Source organism: Narcine bancroftii, chromosome 8 (assembly GCF_036971445.1).
Source record: "Narcine bancroftii isolate sNarBan1 chromosome 8, sNarBan1.hap1, whole genome shotgun sequence".
NCBI lineage: Eukaryota > Metazoa > Chordata > Chondrichthyes > Torpediniformes > Narcinidae > Narcine > Narcine bancroftii.
The window spans coordinates 98,407,987-98,429,841 of record NC_091476.1 but is presented as its reverse complement, the minus strand read 5'-3'; the positions used below and the strand labels follow the sequence as shown (position 1 = coordinate 98,429,841).

General features: G+C 43.8%; 2 protein-coding genes across 9 annotated transcripts in view; one reads left to right on the top strand and one right to left on the bottom strand.

The window, feature by feature from the left end:
* LOC138741057 (beta-galactosidase-1-like protein 2) overlaps positions 1–6,364 on the bottom strand; it is a 55,287-nt gene extending 48,923 nt beyond the window's left edge. Inside the window, exon 1 of one of the 4 annotated variants that reach the window (XM_069894545.1) lies at positions 6,137–6,364. In XM_069894545.1, the coding sequence (XP_069750646.1) occupies positions 6,137–6,261 (125 nt within the window). In that variant the 5' untranslated portion in view covers positions 6,262–6,364. Of the gene's footprint in view, positions 1–5,574; positions 5,850–6,136 lie in introns of those variants that run through there. The other 3 variants (XM_069894544.1, XM_069894542.1, XM_069894543.1) reach the window with 3 other exon arrangements.
* Positions 6,365–18,137: 11,773 nt separating this feature from the next.
* Positions 18,138–21,855, top strand: part of jhy (junctional cadherin complex regulator) — a 99,355-nt gene continuing 95,637 nt past the window's right edge. For 3 of the 5 annotated variants that reach the window (XR_011343301.1, XM_069894541.1, XM_069894537.1), the window contains exons 1-2: positions 18,138–18,252; positions 19,726–20,263. Coding sequence is in view for 4 of the 5 variants with exons in the window: in XM_069894541.1 (XP_069750642.1) it covers positions 19,896–20,263 (368 nt within the window). In the remaining variant the exon portion in view is untranslated. Of the gene's footprint in view, positions 18,253–18,359; positions 18,962–19,725; positions 20,264–21,855 lie in introns of those variants that run through there. The other 2 variants (XM_069894540.1, XM_069894538.1) reach the window with 2 other exon arrangements.

Here is a 21,855-nt window from a genome sequence, read left to right as displayed (position 1 = left end):
ATCCCAATAAATCAGTCATTCAATGTCCTGGGATAGGAATGGGGGTTTGGCCTTTCACACTAGACCACTCCTAACCGGGCCACTGAATGCTTTCACATTTGCAAGGAATTCCCTGAAATCTCAAGTGTCTAAGTTGATTCAATGATTAAAAATTTACCCTCTTATCAAATTAGAGTGTTAGTGAAAGATAATTTTGGAAGAGAAATGAAAATTCCCAAGTTAACGAAATTTGAGTTCATGATTTCTCATTTTTCAGATAAGGGTTTTATTTCAGAGATGTATGCGTGGTTACAAGATACTATGGATAATATAAATTAAGATAAATCCAGGAAAAATGGGAAAATGATTTAACTTGTGATATTGATCAGGCCGACTGGGAGATGATGTGTTTTGAAGGTGTGAATAAATTGTTTAATGTAAGATATAGTATGATTAATTTTTTTTTGCATCAGTTATATTTAACCCGAGAAATTGAGAAAATATGGATTTAGTAAATCGGAGTTGTGTTTTAGATGTGAATCATGTGTTGGAACTTTTTTTACATTCTGTTTGGCTTTCAATAATTTTGGCATAAAATTAGGGAATTTCTTCAAAATTTGTTTAAAATTTCCTTTTTATTAGATCCCAAAAAATTTTTTGTTGGGTTATATTGTTCCATTTATGGACTTGGGGTTAGATAAGTTTCAGACAGCATTTTTGCATTTAGCATCAGCGGTAGCGCGCAAATGTGTTGCGACTTCCTGGAAAGACGAAGTTGAGATAAATGTAAATCGCTGGCATAATGAGTTGAGGTCCTGTATTTATATGGAAGAAATAACATATAATTTGCATAATTATGATTTTTTTTGTTACGTTGTGGTCGCCTTATTTGAAATGTATGAATTTAGTAATATCTTAAACTACAGTATATATTTTCTTTAATGCTTTCCTTGTGGGGTCTGTTGAGGGTGGGGGGAGGGGTGGGATAGTTGTTTTAATCTTTATATTATGGATTTTGTAAAAGCTTTTGTTTGGAAAATATTAAATAAAAGTTTTTAAAGGAACACACTTGCAAGGGTTTATCCTCGGCATTTGGTCTGTTCTACCTTTAATCATAAGTGCCTGCAATTTTGCTGCCCATTTCACATTTGCCGGCATCTGCAAATGGCAGGGATTGTACTAGGGGTCAAAGCCGGCAATCCCCGACATGAGGGGATGTTATCTGATGCCGCATTGAACAGTTTGCTTTCACACTTGCCATTTTAAAAGCCAATTGGCATTCGATTCCTGGGATCACTGGCAAGTGTGAAAGGAGCTTCAGTGACTTGTTAAAAAGTGGTGACATAGGAAATGTCACCTAGCAAATCACCTAATCATTTGTCACATCATGGAAGCTTGTTGTATATTCAATTGTTTTATTCCTCCGTGCATTTCAAAAGTAACCAAACACACTTAGTTTGGAAAGTTTGGAGCCTTCAGTGAAGACAATATTTAAATTTGCTCTTTTAATGGCACTGAGATAAAAAGTAACTCAAGGGTCCAGCTGGAAACCAGGACCTGGGGAGAGTCTACCGGATTTCTCCACGATGGCCTTGTATGAATTCATCAAGCTATGCTGTAAATGTTCCAGGATATTTGCCTCATGAGCATACACCAGTAGGCAGGGTTACACCAATTCCTACATGTAGAGGATCAATAATGTTTATTCTTCGACAGATGCCTCTTCAAGAATGTCAGTTTTAACATGCATCCAGCTCCTGATATAGCGGTAGAGTGAGCTCTTTAGTCAATTAGATTATATTAGCACACAAATATCATTCATTACTTGTGGAATTGCTAGCCAGAATTAGCTCTGCAGCATTTCATTGTATTGGGCATTGAACAGTTACAGTTGAAAATGTGAAAGCAATGGAACAGTTTCAGCCAATGTTGGTTGGAGTCCTAACATTCACTAAACACACATGCGGTATTGGCACATGATACAAAACCGGCATCCCATGGTGGGCAGTATCAGACCTCGGGGCAAGTCCAAGACCTGCCAATAAAATGTATGCATTTTTTTTCCAGGCAAAAGCCACACCAAGTGATTAAAAAACAGGAATTGCCAGCATAGTGTGAAACCACAACTTCGGGCCCTGTATAACCTGGGAGAGATTGCTGGAGCACCACGTCGGCACCCGTCCCTGCAGCCCAGTGCGTGAAAGAGTAGGTCCGGGATGCCTGCATGTCTGGGTTTGTTATCTGCCTACATCTGTCAGTGTCTGCTCGTGGAGGACAAGCTGTCCATGAAAAGAGTGCTTCAGCTGGCCAGGACTCTCAATTCAGCCCAGTGCAATGCTGAGGCAATTGCCAGTAAGAACATGGATGCTGCCATTTTGGGAGCCTATGTCACAGACCGCCGCAGCACAAGCCAACTATGACACCACCACCATAATCAAACACCTGAGGTGCCACTACTACGACTAGCTAAAGCACCCCAGATCACTGCCCCACTAAAGAAGCCACCTGCTCAAGGTCCAGGAAGGACACCATCAGCACGTCTGTAAGACCAAACCTTCCCGTGTAAGTGACGCTGTGTGCGCCCCCGGGGGGTGGGCCATCGATCCCAACATCACTACTGATCCTCCGCTCGATCACCTGCATGACCCAAGAGCCTCCATCTTACTGGACGTCACTTCCGCCTTCTTCTCCTTCATGGATGATGTCACCTCCGTCTTCCTCCTTCTTGCCCAGGAAGACTGCGTGGTGAACAGAAAGCCACCATCTTACCTACCAGGCCTCCCTTCCGACAGTGACGATGGCCCTGTGCGCGTTGACATCGTCAGCCCATTCCCGGTGTCAAGTGGGTCAAAATACCTGTTTACCATTATGGACAGGTTCAGAAGTGGTCCCGTTGTCATATTCCTCCACCGAGTTTTGCGCTAGGGCACTCGTATCTGCCTGGGTGTCTCGCTTTGGTCTTCCCTCCCACGTAGCCTCAGAGGTCCGTAGTATACCTCTGCTAACTCAATTGTTGGGAAAACCACTCCATCGCATGACAGCCTATCATCCACAATCCAACAGCCTGGTCGAAAGATTCCACAGGCACCTAAAGACTGCATTTCAACATTCTTTTATTACCATTTCATAAAACAGAAAAATTATTATTACATGAAATCTCCTTTAGTCTCATGTATCCAGTGCTACCGCAGCCACATTGCCTTCAGACCAAGCCACTGGCAACCCAAACTCCAGATCCAAACCTCTGACACAATAAGAAAGCGTCAGTAGACTCAGCACCGTCTTACATCTCACTTCCGATACCTGGTACCCATCAGCCAGGCTCCAGCCAGTCTCCAACAGTCCACAGCCTGGTGCAAATCCCTTTACCACAGTCGCCAGTTTTAAAAATCCCAATTTTAAACTTGCATATTTTTTACCTATATATTTTTCTAGATTTTTTTTGCCGGTGGCTTGCCAGATTCTGTCGTTTTAGGGGGTGGAGATCCATGGTCGGCCCTCTCTGTTGTGCTCCATGTACAGTTCCCGAATTTGTTCGAATACTGTGACTTTAAAGCAACAGAATGAGAAGACGACGAAATGAACTGACCCAGTGTGTAAAAGTAGATGACACAAATGTCTTGTTTACTTTCATTGTGTGATGACATTGTTCAATGGGTTTATTGTATATATTGAACGTTTAGTGGGTAGGGAGGGGGAGGGAAGGGATCGGGGAAAAAGGGGAGAAAATTACACTGTGTATATTCAAGAGGGAAATGTTTGTGTGTATTTTGGTTCATAGTGCGAAAAATATATATATTTTTTTTTAAATAGCCAGATTCACCCTGACAATTTAGTAACAATTGTTAATTGGTCAGGAGTTATCATCTTTCTTTCTGGATGTAAAGTAGCTTGATCACCCATCTGGAGTTCCAATTCCCCACTCCAGGGATCGGGATTGGGCAGATAAACAGACTGCACCCAAGGAGCATTTCAAGTTATCATTGGTGGAATTGGCGTGCAGGGCTCCGCTCGCCATGCCTGGAGACTTCATACCAGCAACCCGAGGACAAGAAGAGCCACCTTGTGAAGTCCTAAATAACTGCGGAAGCGGCATGGCAAACTTTCTCCAATTCCCACATCACAAGATAGCATCATGACATCCTTCATCCCGAGAGACTTAAATAGCCGTGAATTTGTATTTATGAGGGTCCATTTAAAGTACTGTGGCGTAATAACACAGAGGTAGAGAAATGTACAATAGATCACCTTAAACCTGCACATCTAAACCTGGACAAGCCCGTAGCAGTACCACCAGAGAGAACCCAAGCACAGCAGGAAGGCAAAGACAGAGACACTGAAGTTAGTGCTTCCAGAAGCCAGTTCTTTTTTTTTTGGTGGGGGGGGGGTGCCATGAGGCAACCCGCCTGCCAGGAAATCAAACCAGAACGTGAAGTCTTGGGCAGCACAAAGATGTCACCTTCGGCTATGCGTGGCATGGGGTTGGCTGGGAACCCAGGTTTTTAAAAGTGCACAAGCCCAACAGTAAAATTTTGTTTTCCATTTGAATTCAACGTGACTACAATTCTTCATTTCGCACTGTGATACAGCGACCACATCTTCAAGGTTTTCACTGTGCTCTCACTTGATACCTCAGCAGTAATAAAGAGGTCAGTCCAAGATCGATCAGTTGGAGAAAGGTGGAGAAATGGTAGCTGAAGTAGATTGGATGTTAGGAAGGTGTACACAGACAGGGTGTGGAGAACAAAAGTCAGGAAGTCATGTTGCAGCTATATTAAATTTTGGTTAGGCCACAGTTGGATTACAGTATCCAACTTTAGTTACTGCATTGCAGGAAGGAGACCAATGAAGGTGAAGATGAAAGATGATCGCTGGATTAGATAGTATTAGCTACAAGGACAGTTTGAAAGAGCTCAGGTTATTTTGTCCAGAGTATCAGAGGCTGAGTCTTTCTCCCAAAGCAGAAGAGTCAAATATTAGAGTGCATAGGTCCAAGAATAAACTTTACAGGGGATGTGCAGTGCATGTTTTTTTTAAATACACACAAACTGTCAAGTGCTGAGAATACAGTGCACCTGGGAGGAGGCGAATACAATCGTGCCATTTAACCAAGCACATAAGGAAACAAGGAATGGATAAGCATAAATCATGTTCAGGCAGATTGGGATTAGTTTACTGTGGCATCATACTCAACACAGATCATGGCCCAAAGGGGCTGTACCTGTACAGTATTATTCTGCATTCTCTAAACCACTCTCCCATGCATATCACGTGCCCTAATCATGAGCACCTCCCTTCCCTTGTGTATAGTTGAAATACAAACATACAGCGCGGTAACATTTCGGCCCTCAAGTCCGCACCCCCAATTAACCTACACCCCCTGTACGTTTCAAATGGTGGGAGGAAACCAGGGGAGACCTAGATACAGGGAGCACGTCCAAACTCCTTACAGACAGCGCAGGATTCAAACCCCGGCCCCGATCGCTTTGCGCTGCCCACTACATTCCACTGTAACTCAAGATGCACAACAGTGAAGGTCAGCAACAAAAAAAAATCCAATAATCCACTGATGTCATTATTCATCCAGTCACCCACTTGTTCTCTCCGAAGCTGGGCCCTGACGCCCAGGCTCCCTTTCCACTCATTGGGTTCACTTGGGGGAGTTCTGACAACACTTTTAACATCTTAAAAGAGTGCATTAAAATGTGCTCCTGGAAACACTATCAACATATGCCAATCCAGCCACAAATAGCCACACTATTCCAAATTGTCCACGATCCCAAAAGACACGCTTTGATCTTAAACGATACTGTGTTGCCGGGCGAGCAGGGTCACTCTATTCGCAGTAGCCATTTCAAATTAAAAACGATACAGTTCCAACGAAGTATCGAGGTGACGTCACTGCTGAAAGCGACGCTGCTACATGTTGCCATTCTCAAACCGTTCAGCGGAATCCACGGGAGCTGCGAGTTACCAGGGCAACGCGCCACCTTTCTCTGAGGCACATGCAAGAGAGAGGGACTTCAGCAGATACTGTGGGTCTCTTTTTTTTAAAAAAGGGCCTCTGAAATTTAAAAAAAAGTGCACATGCGTGGGGGGGGGGGGTGTTAAAAAATTCGATGGGGCGATCGATCGCACAGGCTCCCCCATTCAGTACCTCAGTCTGTAAAGCAGCAGAGCCACTGCAATCAGAAGCAGAAGACCAATTCTCCTCACATGCTCCCGTCTCACTGCAATGATCTGCATGGGAAACGATCCCTTCTGGGTCAAGAACTTCAACATTAATTAAGAGAAGCCACTTTTCTCACAAGATCGCGACACCAACCCACTGTTTACGGCTCCTGGAAGCCAGGCCGCTTCCACATCGGCGATGCGCACGCAACGGCCCAATGAAAAACGGCCCCGCCTTCTCAGAGATCTGGGCTGCCATTGGACCCCATCTGAGCTTTCCCGTTCCCGCATCGTAATAGGCTCAGTCAGACATCAATCCACAGTCGGGCCTTGTTCTGATTGGCTAAAAGTTATCCCTCCGCACCCGCCGGTGCGAAATGTTGCAGAGAGTGCAGAGGTGAGAGAAAATCAAAATGCTGGAATTATGCTCCTAGTCCAGATTTTCTCAGCAGGTCAGGCTGCACCTGTGGGAAAAGAAATAGAGTAAATAGGAAAGGGAAAACGAGGAAGACAGGAGATTAGGGGAGAAATTGGGATATTGGAGGAGTAGAATTAACAAGTAGGGGAGGCTTGGGGGTTCGTCCCGGATCCTGAACTCCCACCGCTTGGCGACCGAAGAGCGAGAGGGGTGCACCCCACTGATTTCAGTGGTCTCCGATTTCCTTGCTTGCTGTCAGCGGTTTGAGCGAGTGATATCCAGGAACTAGGGAGGCTCCGTTTGAGGGAGTGGAACAGAATGAAGGGACTCCGGTAGGAGGAGTGGTTCGGTCGGGGCAACTCTCGTGCACGAGACCCGGGTAAACAAAAAAGTTGACGATTAAGTACTACTCGGGCGACCAGGATCTGACCCGGGATATGGGTAATAAGAGAGAAGAAGGGACCCCAGAGTGGGGGGTCCCGGGCTGACATTCCACCCAATAGTCCGTTGGGATGGATGTTAGGAAACTGGGGCCAGGGAAAGACTATGGTAAAGTTTTGTTATTACCAATGGCCTCAGCCTCTGATTCTGGGGTCTTCGATTTGGTGGCCCCGACTGGGGTCAGATGAAGATTGGATATGTCAGAAATTAAATTTATTCCTAAATGAGAGAAGCTCTCATCATGAGTCACATTATGAGCGACCGAATTGTTTAAGGTTGCTGTGAAAAAATGAGGAGGAAGATGTACCTCCCTGGGATCCTTTGAAGCACCTGCCCCCGCCGTATGACAGTCAGAGGGGAGGGGAGGATCACTAGGATACTGGTGATACCCCTCCCGAGGAACAGCAACAGGTGAAAGAGTCTGATGGGGGGTAGAGGCTTGTGCTCCGGAGCTGGAGGAGGCAGGACAGAAGAGCTTGGACAGGAAGGAAAAAACATGAGAAAAAGAGAAATAGACCTGTAAAAGGGTCGGGTCGGAGACCAAGGAATGTCTCCGGGAAGATTTCGGGGAACTCGGCAGTCCAGGACCGTGGTTGAATAAGAGCTCTGGGAGCTCAGTTCAGAGTTCGGGGAACTAGTCCGGTCGTGGACTGTTAGTGTGTGTGTGTGCTCGGGCAGCTCAGGTTTTGGGAACCTAAGGTACAATGGGGAATTGTGTAAATACAACTAGCTGGAGGATCAAAATATAATTCGAAAAGTTTCTGAGACATTAAATAAAAGACAAGGGAGAGAAGGCTGGCCATTGGGGGGGGGGGGTACTTGGGATGATGAATTCATTAAAGAGCTCATTGGAAAGTGGCGCCTGTTGGCACAAGAAAGAAAAGAGATAGGCTTGCAGGTTGCCAAACTAATGCTGTAAAACTGGCAGAAGGGGGGACAGTAAACCTCTGGATGTCCTCTAGAAAGAATGTGCACATAGAAAGGAAAAATCAGGAAATGAAAAAAAGCAAAGGGTAGGCAGGAGGATAAACAAAGACTACGTAGTCAAATGGAAGTCCTAAGGCTGATGGAGGAGGGAGAGACGAGTGACCCCGAGTATTCCTCGGGGACCCCCTGAGGCCCACCACTAATTTATCTAGACCCCTAGCCAGCAATACCCAAAGTTTTTTCTGATACTGTTAGTGCTCGAACCCAGAGCCATATAAATCATCCGGCCATTGTAACAAAGAAGTTAAGATTTAAAGTCTGTAGAAAATTCTATAAGCTTTTGTTAAAACATGTTTGTCTTCATTTGCACAGTTTAAAAATTAAGCTGTTCTCAGTGAGGACAGAGAGAACTCAGCATAAAAGCATAAGTTACCAGCCAGGCAAATTGGCAGGAAGCCCAGAAGAAGAGATACTGCAGCAAGTTTGTGCAGAATACTACAGAGCAGAGAACAAAGACAGCCAGAAATACTCTGACAGTTTAAAGTTGAGTACATACCCATGATAAAGATGTGATTTCTTAACAATGAGGCAGCAGATAAAGTATCTCAAGGGTTATCAGGATTGGGACCCCCAAAGATTTAGTTCAACATGAGTCCTCCTCAACAAGACTTATACCTTCCATCCTGGAGATTAGGCTCCACCAGAGGGAGGCCTCTGAGAAATTGAGCGATGGAAATGTTCTGGTTGTTATGTTGATGTACTTGAGTTTTGGGTAACCCCAGCAGGCAGGGTGTTACTATTGTGGGAAAGTGGAACATTTCAAACAGGAATGTCCCGAATTAAAGAGGGAAAGGGATGCGATCCCTCTGATGACTTTTGGGGAGGATTAAAGGTATCATGGGTTTCTTCCAGATGGGACCCAACAAAGAGGATGCTGTTTTTCTGGTGGACACAGAGGCCACTAGATCATCATTAAATGTTCTACCGGAGAGAGTTAGATTCATTACTCCACAATTAAAGGTATCGGGAGTAGGGGGGAGAGTTATGAAGACCTCTATGATCAAGGGTATCAAGACAGGGAGGCAATTGAAGACCTGATCCTGATTCCTCAAGCTGGGATGAATCTGATGGGACGAGATCTAGGAGTCGGTACTGCTCCAGTGGAAGGACTTACAAATGGTGAAATTGTACCCGTTGAGGGAAAAGGACATCCAGGACATTGGGGACTGTGTCTGGGCCGGAGAGGGAAACAGAGGAGGACTGCAAATAACCCCACTCAAAATAAACCTAAAGCAGTGGTTCCAGCCAGTACGGATGAAACAATAAATGTCTGAACCTTTCACAGTTCCTGTACTCGTCAGGAGAAGATAAAGAACCAGAGGACTCAGGGCACAACTGTAACAAGGTGGTCGAGCTGCAAATGAAAAGTCGAGATGACTTAGAAGAGAAGCCCCTCTCAGAAGAACAATGGTGGTTCATAGATGGATCATCAAGCTGTATAGATGGGAAGAGATACAGTGGATATGCTATCGTTAATGGAGTTAACGGAACCAAAGTGGAAACTGAGCGTCTGCCTGGCAGCGTCTGCTCAATCCTGCAAGTTGTATGCCCTAATGAGAGCCCTGGAAGGGAAGGAAAGTACCATATATACAGATTTGAAATATGCATTTAGAGTGGTACACACATTTGGGAAAATTTGGAAAGAACGAGGGATGATAACAGCAAGAGGAAAAGAACTGGCTCATGAGAAACTAAATGAAAAAACATTAGAAGCATTAATCAAACCAGAAAGAATTGCCATAGTACATGTACCAGGATATCAGAAGGGGAACTCACCAGAAGCACAAGGAAATCGGATGGCTGATGAACTGGCCCAACAAGCGGCACGATCAGGAACAGTGCACATGATGACTCTGATACCTCTCAGAGAAGGGCTGAAGAAGATACCTATCTTTTCACTCCCTGAAGAAGAACAAATTGAAAAGATGGGAGCAAAGAAGTCAGAAGATGGAAAATGGTGGCTCCTGGATGGAAGACAATTGTTAAATAAAGAAATCACCCGGTAGATACTAGGAGAACAGCACTCACACTCCCACTGGGGAGCACAAGCACTATGTGATGTATTCTTACAAACTTATGCCCGCATTGGAGTCTATACCCTAGCAAGACAGACAGTGAACTGCTGTGTGATCTGTTTAAAGGTTAATAAGAAAATTATGAGAGCTATACCTGCTGGAGGACAACCTTTAGAAATCCGGCCATTTCAGAGGATACAAGTGGATTTCACTGAACTCCCTAAGATCCAGCGATAGAAATTTCTACTAGTAATAGTGGACCACTTCACGAGATGGGTTGAAGCATTCCCCACCGTCAATGCCACTGCACACGCAGTGACAAAAATCATTCTGGAACTAATTGTACCCCGATATGGAATAGCCGAATCCATCGATTCAGATCAGGGAACGCACTTTACTTCTAAAATTCACAGCCTGGTCTGTGAAGTCTTAGGGTTAAAATGGAATCTGCATACACCATGGCATCCACAGAGTTCGGGAAGAATCGAGCGCGAATGAATGCCACTTTAAAAAGGCAAATTACAAAAGTAAAAGAAGAGACTAAATTACCCTGGACCAAGTGCTTACCGATGGCTCTTCTCAGAATTCAGACAGCCCCATGACAGAACATGAGATGTTATTTGGACTCCCGTATTTGGGGCAGGTAGAAGGAATACCTACAGTCGAAAGTAATTGTGTTTTTAAGGAACTATTTACTGGCAGTCTCTCATTCTCTTGCAGATTTAAAAGCTAAGGGTCTGCTGGTGCAGAGCCCTCCTCTGGATTTCCCTATCCACTCTGTGAATGCTAGTGACTGGATTCTGATCAAATCAAGGAAAGAAGAAAAGCTTCAGCCCCGGTGGAACGGACCATATCTAGTACTATTGACCACAGAAACAGCGGACCGAATGAAGGAAAAGGGGTGGACACACACTTCAAGAATAAAGGGACCAGTGGACCCACCACCAGCCACAGAAGGAAGGAAAGAGGAGTAAAAAAGAACAGAAAACTACAATAATGAAACTTTTACGCTTACTATTTCAATTTGTACTTATACATAACATAGCTTTGCATATTGAACATAAAAATTATTTTATCTCTCTATGTACTAATTAGGCAAAGAACCAAAATCAAACAGATTGTTGGGTATGTGCGAAAATACCACATCATGGCAAGCCAGGAGTCCCCATAATAGCAGTCCCTCTCTCCCTACACGAATTATTTGATATATTCTTCTTCTTCTTTGGATTGGCTTCGCGGACGAAGATTTATGGAGGGGTAATGTCCACGTCAGCTGCAGGCTCGTTTGTGGCTGACAAGTCCGATGCGGGACAGGCAGACACGGTTGCAAGGGAAAATTGGTTGGTTGGTGTTGGGTGTTTCCTCCTTTGTCTTTTGTCAGTGAGGTGGGCTCTGTGGTCTTCTTCAAAGGAGGTTGCTGCCCGCCGAACTGTGAGGTGCCAAAATGCACGGTTTGAGGCGATATCAGCCCACTGGCGGTGGTCAATGTGGCAGGCACCAAGAGATTTCTTTAGGCAATCCTTGTACCTCTTCTTTGGTGCACCTCTGTCACGGTGGCCAGTGGAGAGCTCGCCATATAACATGATCTTGGGAAGGCGATGGTCCTCCATTCTGGAGATGTTACCTACCCAGCGCAGCTGGATCTTCAGCAGCGTGGATTCGATGGTGTCGGTCCCTGCCATCTCGAGTACTTCAATGTTAGGGATGAAGTCGCTCCAATTAATGTTGAGGATGGAGCGGAGACAACGCTGGTGGAAGCGTTCTAGGAGCCGTAGGTGATGCCGGTAGAGGACCCATGATTCAGAGCCGAACAGGAGTGTGGGTATGACAATGGCTATTTGCCTTGGCGAGTCTGTTGTCTACCTCGTTGTCGATCCTTGCATCCGATGAAATGGTGCAGCCGAGATAGGTAAACTGGTTGACCGTTTTGAGTTTTGTGTGCCCGATGGAGATGTGGGGGGGCTGGTAGTCATGGTGGGGAGCTGGCTAATGGAGGACCTCAGTTTTCTTCAGGCTGACTTCCAGGCCAAACATTTTGACAGTTTCTGCAAAACAGGAGTGCTGAAGAGCTGGCTCTGAATGGGCAACCAAAGCGGCATCATCTGCAAAGAGTAGTTCACGGACAAGTTTCTCTTGTGTCTTGGTGTGAACTTGCAGGTGCCTCAGACTGCCATCTGTGCGGTAAAGGATGTAAACAGCGTCTTCATTGTTGAGGTCTTTCATGGCTTGTTTCAGCATCATGCTAAAGAAGATTGAAAAGAGGGTTGGTGTGAGAACGCAGCCTTGCTTCATGCCATTGTTAATGGAGAAGGGTTCAGAGAGCTCATTGCTGTATCTGACCCAACCTTGTTGGTTTTTGTGCAGTTGGATAACCATGTTGAGGAACTTTGGGGGACATCCGATGCGCTCTAGTATTTGCCAAAGCCCTTTCCTGCTCACGGTGTCGAAGGCTTTGGTGAGGTCAAGAAAGGTGATGTAGAGTCCTTTGTTTTGTTCTCTGCATTTTTCTTGGAGCTGTCTGAGGGCAAAGACCATGTCAGTAGTTCCTCTGTTTGCGCGAAAGCCGCACTGTGATTCTGCGGAAAAACAAGGACTGGTTCGACAAAAACAACTAGGAAATCCAGGAGCTGCTGGCAAAGAAGCAAGCTGCCCACCAGGCTCACCTTGCAAAGCTGTCCTGGCCAGAGAAGAAATGAGCCTTCCATCGCGCATGCAGCCATCTTCAGCGCAAACTCCGGGAGATCCAAAATGAGTGGTGGACTAGCCTCGCCAAACGAACCCAGCTCAGCGCGGACATTGGCAACTTCAGGGCTGTGTACGGCCCCTCACCCAAAGTCCAAAGCCCGATGCGTAGCTCAGACAGCAAAGTCCTCCTCAGCGACAAGATCTCCATCCTCAATCGATGGTCAGAACACTTCCAATCTCTTTTCAGTGCCAACCACTCAGTCCAAGAATCTCCCCTGCTCCAGCTCCATCAACAGCCCCTAAGGCTAGAGCTGGATGAGGTCCTCACCCGGGAAGAGACATATAAGGCAATTGAACAAATGAAAAGTGGCAAAGCAGCAGGTATGGATGGAGTCCCCTCAGAGGTCTGGAAGGCTGGCGACAAATCTCTGCATGCCAAACTGCATGAATTTTTGAAGCTCTGCTGGGACCAAGGAAATCTGCCTCAGGACCTTTGTGATGCCATCATCATCACCCTGTACAAAAACAAAGGCGAGAAATCAGACTGCTCAAACTACAGGGGAATCACGCTGCTCTCCATTGCAGGCAAAATCTTCGCTAGGATTCTCCTAAATAGAATAATACCTAGTGTCACCGAGAATGTTCTCCCAGAATCACAGTGCGGCTTTCGCGCAAACATAGGAACTACTGACATGGTCTTTTCTTAAATTTACACACACATCATACACGTGCAGTTAGAATTAGAAGGGGGTTAATTTGGCTTAGTTAAATATAGAGATAAGTTAAAGTTTGATTTTGTTTATATGTTTAAAAATAATTAAAAACAACTTTTGCTTAAGTAACTACTTGTCTTGGTAAATGTCTATTGCTGCTGGATTTTGGGGTCCTTTGGGCTCGTAACAGTACACTATTTTGATTCCCACAGCCTTCCCTTGGGTTGTGGACTGTCCTGTTCGGTAGTAGCTTGGGTGGCTTTCTAGTGTATCTCTTTGGATGAGATTTTACCATCTCTGCTGTTGTCCCATATCTGACATCATCCCCCCACTTTTTCTTCATCTGAGTCAGAATATATTGGAACTGTGGGAGTAGGTTCTGTCTTTGAAAGGGGTGGTTTGGGGTAAGAGGTTGAGGTGGCATATATGGTGAAGGGGGTGCCCACTGGGAATCTAATAATTCCACTTCCTCATCATCATGAATAAATAGGTTCACTATGCCTGACACAATGTCATCTGTCATTTTGTTTTTTCACTAACTTATTATCATTAGGTGCTTTTGTCTCTTTTTCCTTTTTCTTTTCTGTTGCTTTTTATCATGCCAGTTGCACTCTGATTGTAATACCTGCCAGATTTTTTGATGTTCATTTTGACTGTTGACTGCTATGCCCCTGCTGCTTGCATTATCCCTCTATCTCAGTGGTTCTCCATCTTTTTCTTTCAACTCACATACCACTTTAAGTATTGTCTATGCCATAGGTGCTCTTTGATTAGTAAGGGGTTGCTTAAGGTGGTACATGGGTGGAAGGAAAAAGGTTGAAAACCACTGTTTTAATCATACCTAATTGACTCGTTATGTGCACAGTTTCATAACTCCCAAGGAAATGGGCCAATGACAATTTTTTCTCAAGCAAAATATTTCAGTAACAATTGGGTCCAGAGCAGTGATTCTCAACCTTCCCTTCCCACTCACATCCCACCTTAAGCAAAAAAAAATTGAGAAGCACTGCCCGATCTCTTACTTTTTTCCTCATCCCACTTTTTGTGGGGGCCTCCTCTTTCCAATCTTTAATTCTGTTTTTCCATTTCTTAGAGGCATCTTTTTCTCATGTTAGTTGTTCTGCCTTGGCAATAGTACTGGTATTCCATGTCCCTCCTGTGAGCCATGTTTTATTTCCTAATTTCTTAATCGCACCAACCCTCTTTACTATCTTCTTCAGCATGAAGAAACAAGCCATGAAAGACCTCAACAATGAAGACGCTGTTTACATCCGGTACCGCATGGATGGCAGTCTTTTCAATCTGAAGCGCCTGCAAGATCACACCAAGACACAAGAGCAACTTGTCCGTGAACTACTCTTTGCAGACGATGCCGCTTTAGTTGACCATTCAGAGCCAGCTCTCCAGCGCATGACATCCTGTTTTGCGGAAACTGCCAAAATGTTTGGGCTGGAAGTCAGCCTGAAGAAAACTGAGGTCCTCCATCAGCCAGCTGCCCACCATGACTACCACCAGCCCCCCCCCCCCCCCCCCCCCCACATCTCCATCGGGCACACAGAACTCAAAACGGTCAACCAGTTTACCTACCTCGGCTGTACCATTTCATCTGATGCAAGGATCGACAAAGAGATAGACAACAGACTCGCCAAGGCAAATAGCACCTTTGGAAGACTACACAAAAGAGTCTGGAAAAACAACCACCTGAAGAAACACACAAAGATCAGCGTGTCCAGAGCTGTTGTCATAACCACGCTCCTGTTCGGCTCCGAATCATGGGTCCTCTACCGGCATCACCTACGGCTCCTAGAATGCTTCCATCAGCGCTGTCTCCGCTCCATCCTCAACATTCATTGGAATGACTTCATCACCAACATCAAAGAACTCGAGCTGGCAGAGGCCGCAAGCATCGAATCCATGCTGCTGAAGACCCAACTACGCTGGGTGGGTCACATTTCCAGAATGGAGGACCATCGCCTTCCCAAGATCATGTTATATGACAAGCTCTCCACTGGCCACCGAGACAGAGGTGCACCAAAGAAGAGGTACAAGGACTGCTTAAAGAAATCTCTTGGTGCCTGCCATATTGATCAGTGAGCTGATCTCGGCTCCAACTGTGCATCTTGGCGCCTCACAGTTCGGCGGGCAGCAACCTCCTTTATAGAAGACCGCAGAGCCCACCTCACTGACAAAAGACAAAGGAGGAAAAACCCAACACCCAACCCATATCAACCAATTTTCCCTTCCAACCGCTGCAACCGTGCCTGCCTGTCCCACATCGGACTTGTCAGTCACCAACGAGCCTGCAGGAGACGTGGACATACCCTTCCATAAATCTTCGTCCGCGAAGCCAAGCCAAAGAAAAGAAGAAAGAAGTTAAAAACACTGACAGATCAGGGTATTGTTTACCATGGTTAGGAGTGATTTAACACATTCTTTGCACTGAGATCCCATCTCCGCTCTTTTTGATAGTCTGTCTCATTTCCCAGCCTGATTTCCGAATATGTTCCCAGATGGTTTTTTTCTCGTTCCATGGCAAAACCAAATCCGACTGTGTCATCTACCAACTGACTTGGGCATTTTGCAGGAATAATTTTTCCAAGGCTATCAAAGTATCCTGAAAATTTATTGTGGTGAAACACCTTTCATTCGATTTGTTTAAATTGGCCAGATGACTGTTTGCCCAATATGATACTCAAGAATTAGAACATACCATTCAACATACCGGCCTCTGAGATATCTATGTGAGCCAAACTTTCCTCAGTGGTATTTGAATTGTGCAAAGGTGTACCTTTAATGTCTGCATACTGACTTGGGCAGTTAGCAGGACAGTTGGACCGAAGGACCTTGTGGTCAATTCTTAAGTATTAGGATTTCTTTTTGCTGAATTGTTTAAGTAGACTAGGTTGTCGCCACAACCTGCTGCTCAATTTGATACCAAAATCTTAGTGATATCCTTCCACATATACTGGCAGAACAGTTTCCTCAGTTTGTGCTGGCTACAGGCTATGCAATACCAAGCACATATAGGATTTTTCAAAGTTATTAAACTCTTATAATTTTCATCAAATTTTTCTGACCTTATGTACTGCGTCTTGGGTTTTCTGTGTGGTTCTCATCTCTTGACAAGGGACCAGAAGGACCACAATCCACCTTGGTTTTCCAGTGCAGTTACAGCTGCGTGGGGAGGGGGGTGGGGGGTTATAGCTAAGGAAGATGGTCGTGTTTTGATCCACAGAGAGCAGCCCAGCCCAAAGCAGCCCAATGAGGCTGTCACAACCTGACAGCTCCCGCTGGCCCCCACTGACTGACGGCTCCTGCTGCCCCAACAGCCACACCTCCCTTGAGGTGGTCATGGAAGGAGAAGGGTGAGTGAGCATTATCAGCCCGTCCCTAACCAGCCACTTTCAGTGGCTGTACATTCAGGTCAGGCATCCGCTGATTGTCCTTCCCTGGGAAGGATTGGAATTGACGCTTCAGGAAGGTTGTCAGTTTTCAGAGAGAGATATGTTGTTCCTGGACACAGACTGATCCATTTCAATCAGCCACATCAGTGTATTGCTTAAGAAACTTGCCCCATCAAGGTTTTCAAGATAAGGGCAAATAACCTCTACCTTTATAGACTGGTGTTTTCCCTGCTTGAAAGTGACTTGTGCCTCAGTTTTAGTCACTCATTAACATTTGAAAATCCCAATTTCACCGTAAATAGAAAGTCTTTGATACCAGCAATGGGGATGAAAGCTGTTGGGGTGAAGTTCTGTGAAGCCTCGGTCTCATTGGCGCCTTCAGTATGACTATGCACATTCTGTCACTTTTGACAGCGAGATCACTCCTGACAAGTGCTGGGAGTTAATCAGCTGCATTTGGGCGGGAAGCTGATTAATGAATGGCAATGGTATTTAGCCCCTTTATGTCAAAGACATTATAGATTCTAGAGCCAAGGGGTACTGTGATTACTTGAGATGATTTGGGCAGAAGAGATAATCGATTCTAATAGAGGCCCATATTTTATGAGGGCGACTCATTGGCAGAACAGTTAGCGCCACGTGCCTTTACAGCACCAGTGATCGGGACTGGACCGGGATTCAAATCCCACATTTTCCCTATAGGCTCCGGTTTCCTCCCACTGTTCAAAAACATATCAGGGGTGTAGGTTAATAGGGTGTCAATTGGGCGGCATGAACTTGAGGGCTGAAATGGCCTGTATGTCTCATTTAAAAAAATCTCTCTCCCTCTCAACTGGCTCCCTGACTTTATTTCTGTTACAGAGGAAAACCTGTACTGGCTTTCTCATAATTGATATTTCCAGATAGCCTATATACACAAACTTCAACACCGGCACACAAATTGTATGCGACGCACATAGAGAGAGGATAATAGGAAATGGAAGGCATTTTGTCAGCTTCAGCACCTATAAAAATTAACCCTGCACCCCTGCAGTAACTGAAATAATACTGCACTACATGTAAACATTCCAGCTGACTGTATTGTCTCATTTGCAACAAAAAAAATCAAAATGCTGGAGCAAATCTCAGTGCAGAGAGAGAAGTAACTCCTTGGTTTGAGATGATTTGTCATTTAACAATTTTAGATGAAACTCCAGCCATATTCCAGGAACACTTTGATGTGCACAATCTCCTGTCCTAGTCTCCACATTGTCCACCCCCAACACATTGACCAACCCCCGACTGATATCTGACAGACGCTGCAGGTTGCGCGATTACGTAATGACGGTGTTGCCGTGGCGACGGCGTGGTGTCGCGGGGCTGAGGTGCTCGTCAGTTCGCTGCCGCCGCATGTGCGTGGTGTCTTTGCAGCGGCGGAAGATTTACAGCGTTACGAATTGGTAAATTAGTCGGGGTGAAAGTCGGCAGCTCGTCTCCGAAGCGGAGCGATGGTTAAACGCGAACTCTGGCGGTGGGAGGGAGGGAGGGTTTCGGAACTGTCCCTCGACTGTTGATTGCGCGTGCGCACCAGCTGCCCCGGCGCTGAACCCTGACCTCTGGGAGGGCCAACAGCGGGGTTGTCGCTGGGTTCGGGGAAGAGTGTCGGGTAAAGTCTAACGTCATCGGTTCTTAGCCAAAGATAAATCACTGCCAATTCTCATTCATGTTTTGCTGAAACGAGAGATTTCATCTCCACGGTTAAATGGAAGTTCAAGTGACTGCGCAGACAGCCAGGCTGTTTCTCCGCACGACCTAATGTAGACACAGCACATAACACATTATGTACTGTGTGTTTCTATCTGTATGTATACATTAGGTATAGAGATAGATATCTGCATACACAATACATAATATTATAAACGTACACATTGGTGTAGCCATTCCCATCAGCAACAAGTATACTTCTTGGAAGTTCTGAGGCTCAGCACGGAAGGGTGAAGTCAGGTCAAAGGGAATACAGGAGAGAAACACAAAAACTGCAGATGCTGGAAATTTGAGAAAACAAAGAATTGCTGAAGGCCAGACAGCATCGATGGGTAGAAATGGTTACTACAATAAACGTAGAGGGCAAGTAAAGTCGTATTGAAGTTTCTGGATACAAGTGAAGAGGTGAGCAAGAATGAAGGTGTAAGCAATTTTACTCAGCTGGTCAAAGGACACGGGGCATTGAGATTCAAAGTACATATTCAATCACGTCAAAGGTTGCAGAATGGATGTCAATATAATTTGGTACTTTGATTGTGAATTCACTCCAATTTTTCAAAACCACGCTTGATCATTTTTGAGCAGGTTGTGGCTGTAACACCTCCTTTTGCAAATTAGCATTAATTTGTTATTCTCCTGCAGAGAGGGCATGAGGATCATGATACAAGAAAATGGGGAAAAAAGCTATTAGTGCATAAGTGAGATTGTTAAAGTGAACCCAATATCATACTTGTGCATTAGTATCCATGGAAAATGTACTGAGGTCTCACAGATTTTTGTGTTGTTTAATGTTAGATTCTATTGTAACAATGGAATGATAAAATTATTTCTCAATGTTTTTAAAATCATGCTGAAATGTAAGTAAATGTCAGCAAGTTTCTACCACACTAGAATTATGTCGTTTTTTTTTAAGTCATAGAATAGATTAACAATCTAGCAGACCAGGCAGAACCTGTGAAAAGAGAAATAAAGTTAACATTTCAGGACAAAGACCCTTTATCAGACTGACCATTTAACAAAGGGTCTTTGAACTGCAATATGAACTTTTCCCCCTCTCTCTGCAGCTGTTACCTGACCTAATGTTTCCAACTTTTACAACTTTTTCAGATTTCTAGCATCTGCAATTTTGTTTCATAGTTTAATTTTCTTTGTATTTTATTATATTTCAGAGGTGAAAACAGTTAAATCATTCGGCTGCAACATTGCACAAGATATGATTTTACTATGAGTATGAAGACATCAAGAAAGTCCTCTTGATACTGACATCATTTCTAATCCTTTCCTATAAATTCATTCTTTGCATTTACAATTAACAATGAATTAATATACAATCTTCAATATGATGCCATTGGATAATAAGAATCCAGCACAGAGAAATATACAATTTAATCCATGGGCTTGTATCCAACCAAAGCAGGTGCCAGAAGGGCTATTTCCATTGGGTGAAGGAAAGAGTTTTCACTTAGGTTTGTATGACTCATTAGAGTCTGATTCTGATAGTTTAATTCAAGCAAAGCAATACCAAATGGAGCTGAAACAAACCATTCAGGAAAATGAAGATGTGGTATTTCACAATTTAGATACTGAATTTGATGCTGAGAATAGAGACGACGAAGGCCAGGACTTCTACGATAGTCTGGAAGAAACAGAAGTTGAAAATGAGTTTGATGGATACAAGTCTGAACATGAGTGTGGTGAAAAAATAAGGTAATTGTTATTTTTGAAAAAAGCATTTGAGCAAAGTTTCATGAACTCATTGCTCTCTCAGATTTTACTTTTAGTTCCAGCAATGTGGATAATTCAAACTAAACTGCAGTAAAAAATGTTATCTCTACGGGGAAAAGTTCTATGTGAAGCAAATAAGAATTTTTTAGGTTGATAGGTTTTACAGAGGTAAATGTAGAAAATTTATTTCCTCTGATGAATGAGCCAGAGGTCATGGATTCAAAGTAATTGGCAGAATATCTCGATAACTCTTTTCTATTTATTGGATCCTGAAACATTCTTGCAGAAATTATAGTGGAAGTTGGTATTAAAAATTAATTTTATTTAAAAACTAATGAAGAGGTGATCGGCCAAGTAGAAACTAAATTTAATAGAGATGTACATCATTATTTTGGGATTATATAAAGGAAATTAAGTAAAGCTATTCTCATTCGTGTCCTTATCAGAACACACAAATTATATGAAATAGGAAAAGATAAAAAGATGAGGATTTATTATTTATATGGAGGAAGTTTGTGATTCTGTGTAAGCAGTCAATTCAAAGATGGAAAGGTAGTTGAGGGAAAATTATTTTCAGAACTTTGGAGAATGAAATTGATCAGGCAATAATCCAGCATGGATTCAATGGGTTTAATGTCTTTCTTTTTATGCTTGTGTTTCTGTGATTCTTGCTGGGTAATGTGCAGGCTATGTTCTTTTTGCACAGTAGGGATTTTACATTAGACACATAACCATTCATCAAAGTTCCACATTGCCTGGGTACAACCAATTGTTTGTCATTTATCCCTTTTTGCACTAATATGAACTGAACCTTACACATTACTCATTATTTGTGTTGGTCACACTGTTCTCTCTTAGCTTGTACCCAAAATATTCTTTGCACAGTATCTTCTATGCATTAGTGGCAGTTACTTCTCAGTCATGTGATTGTTGGCCTCAACGGTATTATTTGGAAACTGGCCTAGGATTTACTTCTCATATTCCATAAAACTCATCTCTTTTTCATTGCCAAAATACTTTGTCCAGAATAATACATTATTTCACTTTCCTGCTCTTTGCTTAGCATACATCTTCTCTGTTTGAGAAACAGATCCACACCTTTCACCCCATTATCCATCTCTCCTTTCATCACTCTTCCTAATAATTACCTTTTCTTCCTAAATATATACTTGTTAGGAAAACTGATTTTAGTCTTCATTTTCCTCACACCCCATTTCCCACTTACATTGTCTAAGTTTCAGTTCAGGATATTATATATGTTTTTTAACATTTCATTTTATTATTATTCAGATATATTTTGATTAGTTTCAGTATTTTTTTCTTAATCTATTTCCCATTGATCATTTTGTTCCCAACTACTAGCTCAGAATAATTGTATAATCTCTGTGGTTGATCTAATAACGTTAATCCATTAGACTAGAAGATAAAACTCAGGCACTTTTTTCCACAATCTTCAAGACTACAAGGAAGAACGCAGTAATTTCTTATTATCTTTAAGTATCTACAATGTATGATTTTCAGGTTTATCATATTTGGTGTGTCAACCTGTCATTGTTTCACTCATGGTAGGATGA